A 16,564-nucleotide genomic window follows, 5' to 3' on the forward strand; every position below is an offset into this window, starting at 1 on the left:
TTCTATGGTCTGGTCTTATTCTCACGGTCCCTTCTTTGATACTGAATTTAACATCCATAGGTCCAATTTCCTGCCTCCAAGGTCAAACCTAGAGTCACAGCCTATACTCCGATTGTGTCCGACTGATGACTTACAAAATTCACCAAATTCAATGTTCCACGTGTGATCACATCTCTTTTAACCTCTTTTATCTCCTGCTGGAAAACAATTCCCCCCTTCCTCTATTCCCCACTCTGACTTTTCACTTCTCACCTGCCTATCATTTCTCCTGAGTCCCCTCTTCCTTCCCTTTCTCCTATGGTCCACTCTCCTCTTCAATCAGATTCCTTCTTCTCCAGCCCTTGAGCTTTCCCACCCACCTGCTTCACCCATCACCTTCCAGCTAGCCTACCCCTTCCCTCACCTTTTTATTCTGGCATCTTCCCCCTTCCCTCTCAGTCCTGAAGAAGGGTATCAGCCCAAAATGTTGACAATCTATTCATTTCCATAGATGCTGTCTGACCTGCTGAGTTCCTCCAGCATTTTGTTGCTTTAGATTTCCAGCATCTGCAGACTTCCTCGTGTTTATGATTTCTATTAACCAACATTCCCATTTTTAATTTCTAGGTATTCCATGTAGAAACACAAGAAATCAGAACAAGAGTTAGCCATTTGGCCCCTGAAACCTGCTGTACCATTAAATATGATCATGACCAATCTTTTATCTCAACATCTCATGGCAAAGATCACAGCTGATCTTTTATCTCAACATCTGTCCCGTTCTCCTCCCCTTATTGTTGATTGATATTGCATCTCACAGTGTGCTGTTCACTGTTGAATAGGGAAGTCAGCTAAGCTCGAAACACAAGGGTAAAAGACTTTGGCACAGTTGGTGAGAGAGACCAGGCATGAGGACCGTCAGGCAATATGATCTATCCCTAACTACAACTAAAGTACTGTATGCAAATAAAGAAGTTTTGATCCTGGAGAGAGATGAGCAAATCCTGTCAGTGTGTAGAACAGCCTCCATGTTCCCTTGGGCATAAGCAGCCTGTGGGTGACCTCAAAGGTTCAAAGGTACGTTTAATATTGGAGTATGTATACAGAATACAACTGAAACATGTCCTTGTCTCAAACATCCACGAAATAAAGAAACCCCAGAGAATGATAGAAACATCGAAGCCCCCCCCTGCACAAGCAGCAGCAAAAGCATCTACCTTCCCCCCTCCTCCCCCCCACCCCCACAACCCCTCCCACATGGCAAGCAACATCAGAAGCCCCAAAGGGTCTTTGATCCAGAGTCTATCAAACTGTAGATCCCAAACCAGCACTTCAGTACCTCAGACAGGGCTCTCTCTCTCCCCCAGCGAGAGAGAGAGAGAGAGAGACGTCACTCCTGCAACAAGGAGAGCGGAGACCAGCAACTCGCTGTGGCAACGTTACAATCTTCCTCATCACTACTCCAATCCCCACTCTATCTCTACTAGCACCAGGTTTCTGTCTATGAGCCTTGGTGCTCACTCCCTTTTCTTCTTCTTTGTCAGACATCTACCAGCTTAATACAAGTTGCAATGGTACTCTTACGATGTGTCTATCCCTCAAAGAGATAGACCCTGAGATTATAACTGTGCAGGTAATTGCACAAGATTATCTCATTAAATCACATCATGTTTCACTGTCAGAACCTGCAATTCTTTCTACTGAGAGTCATATAAGGAGTACCACCCTTTGGAATATACTGTGTTACAAGCCTTTGTTCTGTTGCTACTTTACCACTTACAAATTGGAGGAAAATAAATTTTGGTCGACATCTTGAAAGTGAATTAATTTTACAACTTTAACCAAAGCTTATTAAAGTTCCCCCAAATGGCTGTTTTGCTCTTTACCAGTCTAATATTTTTATTTGATCTTTCAGATCAATCAAGATGGTAATGAGGACTCTGAGACAAAAGGTAAATATAGGGTAAAGATTGATCAAAGCTCAAGGACGGAATTGGATCCTGAAAGTTGACTTTGTTGATTTTAGGGTTGATGTGTTGTTTCTACATAAATAAATATTCCATTGCAAACATTCATTTTCCTGAGGGGTTTCTGAAACTGTGTTGAGATGGGAGCCTACTGCCCATTACGCCGCTGGCGTTTAGGGCAGCAATGATGGCCCACCGTCTCTGGCGGTGTTCAGGGCTTCCTTCATCATGTCAGTGGCTCGGTTTTCAGTGATGTTGGTCATGCAAGTCCCAGGTGGAGACTCAGGCATACCGTTGTGTACTAATGTAAAAGGGTTCTTCTTCGCTGTTTCTGTCATAGTTTTGTTTAACCAATCAGTTTTGTTATCCCTGAGCTGAACTCCCAAATCTGGAGAACCGGTGTTTGAGAGGGCAGCGAGGGGATTGTGATGGGCAAAGGAAAGATTAGGAGAGGAATCTCCAATAGGATCCCAATCCAGTGCTGCAGTGTGATGGTCATTGACCACTGATAGTCATTCCCATGGAGAAGTAGCCCAGCTCCTCTCACTGACTGAAGTAGAAATTATATTTGGATACAGGGGTGTCTTATACCAAGAAGAGCCTGGGTGAGCTTTCAGGACTGCACTAATCATTATCATCATAATCATCATCATGATCATCATGTGCCATGTCATATGATGCAGGCAATCACGGTCTTGGTCTTGACCACGATTGTCCTTGGCAAATTTTTCTGCCGAAGTAGTTTGCCATTGCCTTCTTCTGGGCAGTGTCTTTACAAGATGGGTGACCACAGCCACTATCAATACCCTTTTGGAGATTTTCTCCCTGGTGTCAGTGGTCCCATAACCAGGACATGTCATCGGCATCAGCTGCTCATAGGACCATCCACCACCTGCTCCCAAAGCTTCATGTGACCCTGATCTGGGGGGGCGGGGGGGCGGGGTGGTGGTAACTGCTAAGCAGGTTCTGCACCTTGCCCAGGGGTGACCTGCAGGCTGGCAGAGGGAAGGAGCACCTTACACCTCCTTTGGTAGAGACTTATTGCCACCCTGCCACTAAACAACTTGGAAATGTATTGTGCTTGTTTCTATGTTTCTATAAAATGATTATTACCATATTTCAGCTGCAACAATAAGGTTAATTTTAAATTGCATAATTTTGAAAAGAGTGTCATAAGGGAAATTTACTTCCAAGCGATGGTTTTTAGACATGTTCGCTCACCCATTCTGCAATTCTATTTTTTTTTAATTAGTTTTTTTTATACATTTTACAAATTAAAAAACCCCACATCAAAATGAGGAACATTAATTCTTTTGGAAGAGGACAGCAAGGCTTTGAGAGGAAGTGTGGCGGCGGCCATTTTCAAATTGTCCAATTGCGTCTCAGATCGGAGTTCTGAGAGGCAGGGCTGCGCAGGCGCATGAAGGAGGCCTGGGAAGGCGGGAAGATATAAAAAGAACGCAGCCTTAAGAAGTGGGCAGCTTCGTTTGCGGGCAGCGGAGTGCGCCGGGAGCAGAGTGTAGGGCTTGGGCTCAGGGGCTTAGGCGGAAGAGGGCACAGTAGGCTTATCTTTTAGTTCTTGTTATTTTCAGTTATTTGGGAAGTATGAGTGTGAGGGCAGCTTGTTGTTCTCGGTGTCGGATGTGGGAGGTCCTGGAGTCTCCGAGCCTCTCAGAAGTCCACATCTGCGCCAGGTGCGCCGAACTGCAGCTCCTGAGGGACCGAGTTAGGGAACTGGAGCTGCAGCTCGATGACCTTCGCCTGGTCAGGGAGAGTGAGGAGGTGATTGAGAGGAGTTACAGGCAGGTGGTCACTCCGGGGCCACGGGAGGCAGATAGGTGGGTCACGGTCAGGAAGGGGAAGAGGCAGGTACTAGGGAGTACCCCATTGGCTGTACCCCTTGACAATAAGTACTCATGTTTGAGTACTGTTGGGGGGGGGACAGCCTACCTGGTGGAAGTGACAGTGGCCGGGCCTCCGGCACAGAGGATGGCCCTGTAGCTCAGAAGGGTAGAGATAGAAGAAAGAGGACCATAGTAATAGGGGACTCGATAGTCAGGGGTTCAGACAGGCGGTTCTGTGGAGGTAATCGGGAGTCCCGGATGGTAATTTGCCTCCCTGGTGCCAGGGTTCGGGACGTTTCTGATCGCGTCCAAGATATCCTGAAGTGGGAGGGTGAGGAGCCAGAGGTCGTGGTACATGTAGGTACCAATGACATAGGTAGGAAAGGGGAAGAGGTCCTGAAACAAGAGTATAGGGAGTTAGGAAGGCAGTTAAGAAGAAGGACCGCAAAGGTAGTAATCTCGGGATTACTGCCTATGCCACGCGACAGTGAGAGTAGAAATGGAATTAGATGGAGGATGAATGTGTGGCTGTAGGATTGGAGCAGGGGGCAGGGATTCAAGTTTCTGGATCATTGGGACTTCTTCTGGGGCAGGCGTGACATGTTCAAGAAGGACGGGTTACACTTGAATCCTGGGGTGACCAATATCCTAGAGGGGAGGTTTGCTAGGGCTACAGGGCAGACTTTAAACTAGTAAGATGGGGGGGCTGGAATCAATTTGAGGAAACTATGGGAGAGGAGGTTAGTTCACCAGTAGAGCAAGTAAAGAGACAGTGTGTGAGAGAGGAAAGGCAGGTGATGGAGAAGGGATGCGCTCAGCCCGAAGATGTAGGGGAGAAGAAAGAAAAGGATAATAAATTTGAATGCATTGTTAGGGATGAAAAGAGAGGAGGAGGTGGAGAGTATCTTAAATGTATCTATTTTAATGCTAGGAGCATTATAAGAAAGGTGGATGAGCTTAAAGCGTGGATTGATACCTGGAATTATGATGTTGTAGCTATTAGTGAAACATGGTTGCAGGAAGGGTGTGATTGGCAACTAAATATTCCTGGATTTAGTTGCTTCGGGTGTGATAGAGTAGGAGGGGCCAGAGGAGGAGGTGTTGCATTGCTTGTCCGAGAAAATCTTATGGCGGTGCTTTGGAAGGATAGATTAGAGAGCTCCTCTAGGGAGGCTATTTGGGTGGAGTTGAGGAATGGGAAAGGTGTAGTAACACTGATAGGAGTGTATTATAGGCCACCTAATGGGGAGCGTGAGTTGGAAGAGCAAATGTGTAAGGAGATAGCAGATATTTGTAGTAAACACAAGGTGGTGATTGTGGGAGATTTTAATTTTCCACACGTAGACTGGGAAGCTCATTCTGTAAAAGGGCTGGATGGTTTAGAGTTTGTGAACTGTGTGCAGGATAGTTTTTTGCAACAATACATAGAAGTACCAACTAGAGATGGGGCAGTGTTGGATCTCCTGTTAGGGAATGCGATAGGTCAGCTGACAGATGTATGTGTTGGGGAGCACTTCGGGTTCGGTGATCAGAATAGCATTAGCTTCAATATAATTATGGAGAAGGACAGGACGGGACCTAGAGTTGAGATTTTTGATTGGAGAAAGGCTAACTTTGAGGAGATGTGAAGGGATTTAGAGAGAATGGATTGGGTCAAGTTGTTTTATGGGAAGGATGTAATAGAGAAATGGAGGTTATTTAAGGGTGAAATTATGAGGGTACAGAATCTTTATGTTCCTGTTAGGTTGAAAGGAAAGGTTAAAGGTTTGAAAGCACCATGGTTTTCAAGGGATATTAGAAATTTGGTTCGGAAAAAGAGGGATGTCTACAATAGATATAGGCAGCATGGAGTAAAGGAATTGCTCGAGGAATATAAAGAATGTAAAAGGAATCTTAAGAAAGAGATTAGAAAAGCTAAAAGAAGATACGAGGTTGGTTTGGCAAATAAGGTGAAAGTAAATCCGAAAGGCTTCTACAGTTATATTAAAAGCAAGAGGATAGTGAGGGATAAAATTGGCCCCTTAGAGAATCAGAGTGGTCAGCTATGTGTGGAGCCGAGGGAGATGGGAGAGATTTTGAACAATTTCTTCTCTTTGGTATTCACTAAGGAGAAGGATATTGAATTGTGTAAGGTGTGGAAAACAAGTAAGGAAGTTATGGAACCTATGACAATTAAAGAGGTGGAAGTACTGGCACTTTTAAGAAATTTAAAAGTAGATAAATCTTCGGGTCCTGACAGGATATTCCCCAGGACCTTGAGGAAAGTTTGTGTAGAAATAGCAGGAGCTCTGACGGAGATCTTTAAGATGTCATTAGAAACGGGGATTGTGCCGGAGGATTGGCGTATTGCTCATGTGGTTCCATTGTTTAAAAAGGGTTCTAGAAGTAAGCCTAGCAATTATAGACCTGTCAGTTTGAAATCAGTGGTGGGTAAATTAATGGAAAGTATTCTTAGAGATAGTATTAATAATTATCTGGATAGACAGGATCTGATTAGGAGTAGCCAGCATGGATTTGTGCGTGGAAGGTCATGTTTGACAAACCTTTTTGAATTTTTTGAAGAAGTTACGAGGAATGTTGACGAGGGTAAGGCAGTGGATGTAGTCTATATGGACTTCAGCAAACCCTTTGACAAAGTTCCACATGGAAGGTTAGTTAAGAAGGTTCAGTCGTTAGGTATTAATGCTGGAGTAATAAAATGGATTCAACAGTGGCTAGATGGGAGATGCCAGAGAGTAGTGGTGGATAATTGTTTATCGGGATGGAGGCCGGTGACTAGCGGGGTGCCTCAGGGATCTGTTTTGGGCCCAATGTTGTTTGTAATATACATAAATGATCTGGATGATGGGCTGGTAAATTGGATTAGTAAGTATGCCGATGATACTAAGGTCGGAGGTGTTGTGGATAATGAGGTGGGTTTTCAAAGCTTGCAGGGAGATTTATGCCAGTTAGAAGAATGGGCTGAACGTTGGCAGATGGAGTTTAATGCTGAGAAGTGTGAGGTTCTACATTTTGGCAGGAATAATCCAAATAGAACATACAGGGTAAATGGTAGGGCATTGAGGAACGCAGAGGAACAGAGAGATCTAGGAATAACAGTGCATAGTTCCCTGAAGGTGGAGTCTCATGTAGATAGGGTGGTGAAGAAGACTTTTGGAACGCTGGCCTTTATAAATCAAAGCATTGAGTACAGAAGTTGGGATGTAATGTTAAAATTGTACAAGGCATTGGTAAGGCCAAATTTGGAATATTGTGTGCAGTTTTGGTCACCGAATTATAGGAAAGATATCAATAAATTAGAGAGAGTACAGAGACGATTTACTAGGATGTTACCTGGGTTTCAGCACTTAAGTTACAGAGAAAGGTTGAACAAGTTAGGTCTCTATTCATTGGAGTGTAGAAGGTTGAGGGGGGATTTGATCGAGGTATTTAAAATTTTGAGAGGGATAGATAGAGTCGACGTGAATAGGCTGTTTCCATTGAGAGTAGGGGAGATTCAAACGAGAGGACATGATTTGAGAGTTAGGGGGCAGAAGTTTAAGGGAAACACGAGGGGGTATTTCTTTACTCAGAGAGTGATAGCTGTGTGGAATGAGCTTCCTGTAGAAGTAGTAGAGGCCAGTTCAGTTGTGTCATTTAAGGTAAAATTGGATAGGTATATGGACAGGAAAGGAGTGGAGGGTTATGGGCTGAGTGCGGGTAGGTGGGACTAGGTGAGATTTAGAGTTCGGCATGGACTAGGAGGGCCGAGATGGCCTGTTTCCGTGCTGTGGTTGTTATATGGTTAATACAGTGCAAAATTAAGCATACAATGGCAATATGATACAAAGAAAGAGAATTTTTTTAAAAAGCACCTAAATTGAAGACAAGTAAACTTAGCCTCCCCAAGCCCCACAACACAAAAAAATCTCCAGACCAACCACAACACAATATGGAGAATATAAATCAGGACAATCAAACTCCCAGACTGTGAATACACTTAGCAACAGAGGATAATAATGCCTACTACCAGAAAAAAAAAGGCAGCTGAAAGAAAAGAAAACCCTCGTCAAGAGGAAGGTTATGAAAGTACTCGATAAAAGGTCCCCAGACCTTATGGAACTTTAAATCCGAATTAAGATCTGAATAATGAATTTTTTCAAGCTCCAAACAGGCCATGATGTCGTTAAGCCATTGAGCATGAGTGGGCGGGGCAACATCTCTCCATCTGAGGAGAATCAAGCGTCTAGCAAGGAGGGAGGCAAAGGATAATATTCGGCATTTGGTCGGACCCAAACATAAATCTGTCTCGCCCCAGAAACCGAACAAAGCAATGAAGGGGTTTGGTTCTAGGTGCTGATTCAGAATATACGATAACGTAGGTAAAATATCTTTCCAAAATTTCTCCAAGCTAGGACAGAACCAGTACATATGAATGAGAGAGGCCTCGCCCCTCTTGCATTTATCACAAAGCGGATGAATGTTAGGGTAGAATCAAGATAGTTTAGATTTAGACATATGAGCTCTATGAACAATCTTAAACTGTAAAAAGCAATGGCGAGCACAAAGAGAGGTTGAGTTAACCGATTTGAGAATCGAGTCCCAACCCTCATCAGATAAGGAGGTATTTAAATCCTGCTCCCATGCCATTTTAATTTTATCCACAGGGGCCCGTCGTAAGGCTGCTAATTTATCTCGAATAATTGATATTAAACCTTTACCTAGTGGATTAATGGAAAGAAATAACTCCATAGCATTTTTCGCAGGCATTTCAAGCAAGTTAGGAATTAAAGGAGCAATAAAGTGTCTAATTTGGAGATATCTATAAAAATGAGCATTGGGCAGATTGAACTTAACAGAGAGCTGCTGAAAAGAAGCGAAGCGATTATCAATGAAAAGATCTTCAAAATGTCTAATGCCCTTCCTATACCAAACATGGAATGCTGAATCATACGTAGTAGGTAAAAAAAAAGGTGATTATGTACAACAGGGCTGGAAACGGAAAAGCCATGGAAACCATAGCATTTCCTAAACTGAGCCCATATACGCAAGGTGTGTCTAACAAGAGGATTAGCTATTAATCTGGACAGACTACTAGGGAGTGCAGAGCCAAGAAGTGCAGAGATAGATAATTCTTTAGTGGAGCTCAACTCCATTGCCACCCAGTTAGGGCACTCGGGTTGGCCATGGAAGAAAGACCAAAAGGTAGCACAACGTATCCATTCTGCAATTCTATGACAATGCACTGTTGTCTTTACTTTGTGTACCACCCCCCCCCCCCCCCCCCCCGATGGTCATGTTGACTGATTTGTAAAATTTGTTTATACTCTAGTTGCTGTGGACAATGACTCGTTGGAAACTGAGAACAAGAATTTGGTGCCAGTTATTGCAGTGGAGGTACAGAGCTCAGCACAGCTCCTCACACAGAGGGATAACTACCCTCATCTACTGACATGTTCCCACAACCAATGATCTCACTTTAACGACTCTTCATCTTGTTATTTTATGGTCTCGTTATTTATCGCTATTAATATTTGCATTTGCACAGTTTGTCATTATCTATGCTCTTGCTCTTTCATTGATCCTGTTTACAGTTACTATTCTCTGGACCTGCTGAGTATGTCCACAGGAAAATAACTCTCAGAGTTGTATGTGGTGACATGTGTGTATCCTGATAATAAATGTTATGTTGAACTTTGAACAAGCACTGAGCTAGTAGCGTTTTTAGATGCTGAATATTAGGTTGGAGGGAAAAGAATCTCAGGGGTATGTTCTCTAATAATAAATCTTATGTTAAACTTTGAACTTTGAAGAAGTACTGAACTAGTAGCGTTTCTAGATACTGAATATTATGTTGGAGGAAAATGAACCAGCTAAGGACACTTTACAGCAGGATTGAGACAGAAAGCAAATCTCAAGGCTGTCTGAGGTGACATACAGTATATGTACTTTGATAATAAATTTACTTTGAACTTTGAATACTGGGGACGGAGAGAAAGAAGGATGTGGAGAGAAAGAGAGGAAAGAATGTGAGGGTAGGGAGTGAAAATGATGAAGGGCGATGAGAAAGGGTGAGAAAGTGAACTGGAAGGAGGTGACAAAGATAAGGGAACAAAGAATATAGAGAAGTTAGAAAGTAAGGAAAGATAAAAAAGGGTAAGAAGAAGAGGAGAGAGGGTGACAAGGAGAAGAGGAAGATAGGAGAGCAGTGGAAAGCAGTGGAAGAGAAGCTGAAGAAACAGGAGACAGAACGAAGAGGAGTCAAGAAAGAAAGTGAGAGTGGTAGTAATGGGTGGAGGAGAGACAAGGAGATATTAAATGAAGCACGAAAACAATATTAATAACTGAGTGCTGTAGATTGCATTTGTTGTTTGGATTGTATTTGAAGCCAGATACTAGTTTTAATGGGACACCACGCTGACATCTTAATGCAGGTTGTTGATCAGCTTCTTGCCCTGATTTCTTATTTCCTTGCCAGTTGCAGAGTGATGATCCAGTTGATGACGTTGGTGGTGATGATGATGATAATGTTAGTTCCCGGAACAATAAAGAGGCCAACTTGCAAGCAGAAGATGTGGATATTAACAGCTCCGTATCTAATTTGGCCCCTGCAATGGATATTGGCAGCTCAATGTCCAGTTTATCATCAAATGCTGTGAGTATTGGGAAATAATGAGTTCTATTACTTGTGCTTTAAAATGTGGGCACTTTCACTTTTGCATTCCTTGGGAGTCATGGGACTCAGTCGATAGTGGAGTATCCTGGACTTCAGGTCGATTGTGTGTGTACTTTGATTTAATAGACTACTTCTTTCCCCATTCCTGTTTCCCTCTCTCACCTTACCTCCTTACCTGCCCATCACCTCCCCCTTCCCCTTCTTCCATGGTGTTCTGTGCTCTCCTATCAGATTGCCCCTTCTCCAGCCCTGTATCTCTTTCACCAATCAACTTCCCCTCTATATTTCACGCCCTCCCCCTCTCCCAGTTTCCCTTCTCACTGCTGCATTGTACTTCTTCCTCTCCTCTCCCCACCTTTTTAGTCTGACTCCTTCCCCCTTCCTTTCCAGTCCTGATGAAGGCTTTTGGCCCAAAACGTCGACTGTTTCCTCTGTTCCAGAGATGCTGCCTGGCCTGCTGAGCTCCTCCAACCTTTTGTGTGCATTGCTTTATCTTGCAAATAGATGCTGTCATGGCCAATTCTAACAAAACCAAATTGCTGCTGCTGGTGACCCCCACAGATTTGTCATACTTGCGTAACTCGCCCTCAGCTCCAATAACGATCGTTCCAAAAGTCGAAGCTATGTACTCGATCCTTTATTCGCAATGAAGCTTAAGCCAAGTGTAAGTTAAGTGTAATTGAGCAGTCAACAAAAGATACGATGTCCATCGGTCCCCAGCTGCAAACTGCACACAGAACAAAGCACAAATACATAATTTATCCCCTTTGCTTTTACCACACCCACTCATGTGACTAGTTACCATAATGCACATAATAAACTAGTAACACAGAATATAAGGCAGATGGAGAACAGGTGCATGGCTCCTGCAGATGCCCTGGGTTTTATTGACTCAGGAGTGTATGAGGATCTGTAACGCACTAAAATATTGCATTTCAGACAGGATTGTCAATATCCAAAGATTTGAGAAGAAAATTGCACATTTTTGCTGCTTCTCTTCACCTTTTAGCTTCATTCCATATGATTATTTAAACATTTTTCTGAGGTACAATGGCGTGTTTTGCATTTCCATATCTGGCACATGAGATTTATAAATGTTTGTATTTATTTATAGTGCATGGTTATTGTTGGCAAGGTAAGCATTCATTATCCATTCCTAAATCCCCCGGAGATGTACTGATGAGATACTTTCTCAGCAATGATGAATGTTTAGTCGAACAGCCTCATGAAAGGAATCAGTTCAGAATCAGAATCAAAATTAATATCAACAGCATATGTCATGAAAATTGTTAACTTTGTGGCAGCAGTACAATGCAATACATAATAATAGAGGAAAAAATTGAAAATTACTGTAAATATATATGTTAAAGTAAGTAGTCCAAAAATAGAAATTATAAAAAATAGTGAAGTCGTGTTCATGGGTTCAATGCCCATTCAGAAATCGGATAGCAGAGGGGAAGAAGTTGTTTCAGAATCATTGAGTGTGTGCCTTCAGGCTCCTGTACCTCCTCCCTGATGGTAGCAATGAGAAGAGGGTATGTCTAGGCCAATGGGGGTCCTTAATGATGGACTCTGCTTTTTTGAGGCATCACTCTTTGAAGATGTCCTGGATGCTATGGAGGCTTGTGCTCATGATGGAGCTGACTGAGTTTACAACGCTCCGAAGCTTACTTTGATCCTGTGCAGTAGTCATCCCTTCCCTCCATACCAGTCAGTAATGCAGTCAGTTAGAATGCCCTCCCCAGTACATCTGTAAACATTTCTGAGTGCTTTTGGTGACAAACCGAACCTTCGCAAACTCCGAAGTTGGATTGATAATTAGTCAAGTCTGAAGGCTAAGATTTATCAGTGCAGCTGTTCTTGAAATGAAGTCCATCTGGTCACGTTGTGCATTCCAATCCCTCTCAATCAGGTGAAGCTGGATTCACTCTGAAGCTTTGTGCAGATGTCACTTGGAACATAATATTAACATCAGGCTCGAAAGAGCAGATTCCTTTCTCTCCAGCCCTTTATCTTTCCTACCCACATGGCTTCACCTATCACCTTCTAACTATCCTCCTTTGCTCTCTCCCCACCTTTTTATTCTGGCGTCTTCCCCATTCCTTTCCGGTCCTGAAGAAAGGTCTTGGCCTGAAACCTCAACTGTTTATTTATTTCCATAAATGCAGCCCGACCTGCTGAGCTCCTCCAGTATTTTGTGTATGTTGCATGTGCAAGCTTGAAAATGGTGGAAGAGATTATGTCATTGCTTGGTGTCTTGGCCTCCCTTGCTAATGCTGTGTGAATCTCTGGAACAGCCTCCGTTTTCTCATCCTCACTTCAAGCAGGGTGAATGAATGATGATGTAAATTTAAAGGAAACAGCTTTAAAGGACTCTAGCAGATGGATACTGAGCCATTGAGAGCCACATATGCCACTACTTCCCTTCACAAATCATCTTTTATGCCTAGATAGGTTTTCTATCATTCTCAGTTTGTCTGAGTAGCTTGCCCTGGTCCTCTACCCACAATGGCTGAACCCCAGTCCCATGACCTCCTGATGACCCATGACCACTTCCACTCCCCATTCCTCAAATCTCCAAATTCCAGGCAAACCCCTGCAAGGCCAGTTGCCCCTGATTCTCCTCACCTAGACTTGGTCCAAACCAATTGTATTTCCTTCACTTCCAATTGTGATCAGTGGCACCTATTATCTTCAACCCCAAACAATAATAAATTTTGTAACAGTTAATCCATTTCAGAAACATTCATTGGCACTCTTTTATTTGATCATTGATGCTCTCCTAGTTTGATATTCTGTTATTTCCCAATTGCCCACCATTGAGAACATCTACCATAAATGCTGCCTGGGCAGGGCAAAAAGCATTATCAAGGATGCATCTCACCCTAACCAGGAGACTTTTTACTCTCCTCCCATCCGGTAGGCGCTACAGGAGCCTCCACTCCCGCACCAGCAGGCACAGGAAGAGCTTCTTCCCTGAGGCTGTGATCCTGCTGAACCTCACATCACAGCACTAAGCAGTATTGCATCCATATTGGACAGTCTCAGTACTTTTATATTTGTGTGTGGTAGCTCTTACTTTTTATTCACAGTTATTTTGTAAATAACACTATTTTTTGCATTGATGGTTAGATGTGAATTGCATTTCATTTGGCTTTGTATCTGTACTCGGCACAAAGACAATAAAGTTGAATCTAATCTAATTTGCTCACTGTTTGCCATTTGTGCTATTTGCTCTTTTTTTTACCCATTGGCTGTTTGATGTTTTCTTGAACGAGTTCCATCATGCCTTCTTTGTTTTCATGGCTGCCTGTTGGAGGAGGAACCTCAGAGTATATAAGAAATTTTAAGTTCTTGAATTTATTTTGGTTTTTTTATCATTATTGTGTTCTTTATTTTGAGTGGGGTTTTTTGCCCTGCTTTGAGAATAAATGTATTTGGAATCTTTGTAACAATCCTTTGGTCCAACCTCCTAACCTTGGCATTCAATGCCATCATGAATCCCGATTGTCAACATCCAGGGGTTGCCACTGACTATAATTCAATTCAAGTGTGGCTGCAAGACCAGGTTAGAAACTAGGTACCATTCATGAGTGTCATCTAAAGCCTTCCCACCACGTACACAACACTAACCAGGAATGTGCTGGTACACATTCCACCTGTCAGGACCAGTGCAGTGTCCACACATTCAGGTCCACTCAGACCAGTTTCAGGACAAAGCAGCCTGCTTGATGGGACACTAATTCTCTGCACAGTCACCACACAGCGTCTGCAATGCGCGCCATCGAGAAAATCCCCTTCAATTACTTTCCATGTTACTCCCCAGCACAGCCCAAAGTCACAACCTCTACCAACAGAGACAATGGCTTCAGCCGCATGGAAATTTGGATATTTGTTGAAATACCGCACGGATTAGACCCTCCCAGCCCTTCGAGCCGAGCCACGCAGCAATCCCCCGATTTTACCCCGGCCTGATCACAGGACAATTTACAACGACCAATTAAGCTACCAACTGGGACATCTCTGAACTGTGGGAGGAAGCCAGAGAACCCAGAGGAAACCCACATGGTCACGGTGATATCACCACTTGCATATTGAGTCACAGACTCCCATGGAAGTGAAACTGCCTTTTCAGCCCACCACACCCATTCTAACCTCCAAGCACCCATCAATACTGATCGTCCTGTCTTGAAAATGTATAACAGTCCCTTCATTGCTTATCGGTCTAAATCATGGAACTCCTTCCTCAACTCAATGAGGGAGAGATAATGAGTGCCAGTCTTGCCTGAAATACTCAGAATTATTTATTCACTAATTCTCTTAAAAATAAATGAACAAATAAATAAAGCAATAGATCAGGGGTTCCCAAACTTTTAATGGACACCTACCATTGACCGAGGGGTCTGTGGACCTCAGGTTAGAAACCCCTGGTATGGATGAATCACTCAGCAGTTTTTTGAATGACATTAATATGCAAACCTGAGATATAATGACATAACTTGAAATCAACAATTTTCTTAAAACTTGCCAGATCACAGTAATTGTGCTGACACACACATTCAAGAATCAAGATTGTTTCATGTCATTTCCAGTACACAAGTGTAAAGGAGAATGAAATAATTGTAACTCCAGATCTGATGCATCACAAACAGCATAAAAGGTGAAGAAAACAATAATAATAATAATAATAATAATAATAATAAACACAATAAATAAAAATAGATAAGATGGCTTATATAAGCCACAGTGTGGTGTGGCATCCAGGCTGGGGTCAGTGCTGCCCCCTAGTGTTCAATGGTGCGAGTTTTGGACTCTATTACTAATTACATGATTATGATTCCTTTTGTGCTTTGTGCTGTGTGTGACTATTGGGACTGTGTTTTGCACCTTGACCCCAGAGTAACACTGTTTCATTTGGCTGTATTCATGAATATTCGTGTATGGTTGAATAACAAACTTGAATTGTATGTCCATAAAGTGACGCTAGTCTGTACATAAGGTGACTGACAGGAAGTGATAAAATAGTGGTGGTGGGTTGGGTTAGTGGGTGGAGGTGTTGATCAGTCTCATTACCTGGGGCAGGTAACTGCTTTGGAGTCTGGTGGTCCGGATGTGGATGCTACAAAGCCTCCTCCCTGATGGGAGTGGGATAGACAGTCCATGTTTGGGGGTGGCACACAGAATGCCAATCAAGCAGGCTGCTTTGTCTTGACTCTAATCTGAGAGCGCTTAAGTGTGTGGGAAACTGGAGTGTGTATTGCCACACTCCTGATGACCAGGTAGACGACATCGATCTTTCTGGCACTGACACAATGGCAAGCATCACTAATTGGTACCGTGTGCTCTGTCCTGCAGCTTAGTGGCAGTATGATGAGCCTATACAGCAACGCTGATGTTGGGAATGTGGATGTGAGAGGCACTATCACCTTCTCACTCCATTACAATGAGGGCAAAAGTGAGTTTTGTATCCACGTGCTGCAATGCAATGATCTGGCTGGAGCCAAGAAAAGCAGTTCCAACCCGTGAGTATTCATTTTAAGTGAAACGTGCTTTTGATATCTTTATTAACATGCAGTAGTCAAAAGTTCAATTGTTAGTGCTCTGAATTGGCACATTGTGTTAGATACACTGATTGATTTGGCTCCATGGTGCTCATGAGTAAAGATGGGTATGTTTTCCACCCTGAAGTCATGTAATAATTTGTTTTAATTTTTATTAAATTCATCATGCTCATCTTGTCTTCTTCAAACGTTTGTTTCAGTTGCCACGTTGTTACCTTTGGCATCCCCCTATTCCCTTCCTATTTCTCAGCTGCAATGTTATCTACTAAACCAGCATTGGTTTCTTTTCAGCCATTGATGAAATCCCACTTATCTTATAGTCATCAGTCTTGGTCTTGCTATTGTTTCCAAACTATTCAACGTTCAATTGTGAAGGAGTGAGCAACTACTCTAATTAAAATCAGAAGATTGACTCTTCATTGGCTGTGTTCAATTGTGCCACAAACTCTGAATATCAGCGATCAGCTCCATCTCTCCCCATTGTAATTGTGTAATGCTGAAACAGTTTACAAACATTTTTGTCACAGTTGGCTGCAAACTAAGTTTGTAGGAAGTTTA

The 16,564-nt window shown here is 42.9% G+C and overlaps 1 protein-coding gene across 1 annotated transcript in view; it reads left to right on the forward strand.

Annotated features, from left to right (window-relative positions):
• Positions 1 to 16,564, forward strand: part of LOC132383538 (synaptotagmin-like protein 1) — a 51,733-nt gene that overhangs the window by 17,116 nt on the left and 18,053 nt on the right. The window contains exons 5-8 of the mRNA XM_059954651.1: positions 1,895 to 1,931; positions 9,102 to 9,166; positions 10,248 to 10,424; positions 15,801 to 15,967. Of these exons, the coding sequence (XP_059810634.1) occupies positions 1,895 to 1,931; positions 9,102 to 9,166; positions 10,248 to 10,424; positions 15,801 to 15,967 (446 nt within the window). The remainder of the gene's footprint in view (positions 1 to 1,894; positions 1,932 to 9,101; positions 9,167 to 10,247; positions 10,425 to 15,800; positions 15,968 to 16,564) is intronic.

Source organism: Hypanus sabinus, chromosome 30 (assembly GCF_030144855.1).
Source record: "Hypanus sabinus isolate sHypSab1 chromosome 30, sHypSab1.hap1, whole genome shotgun sequence".
NCBI lineage: Eukaryota > Metazoa > Chordata > Chondrichthyes > Myliobatiformes > Dasyatidae > Hypanus > Hypanus sabinus.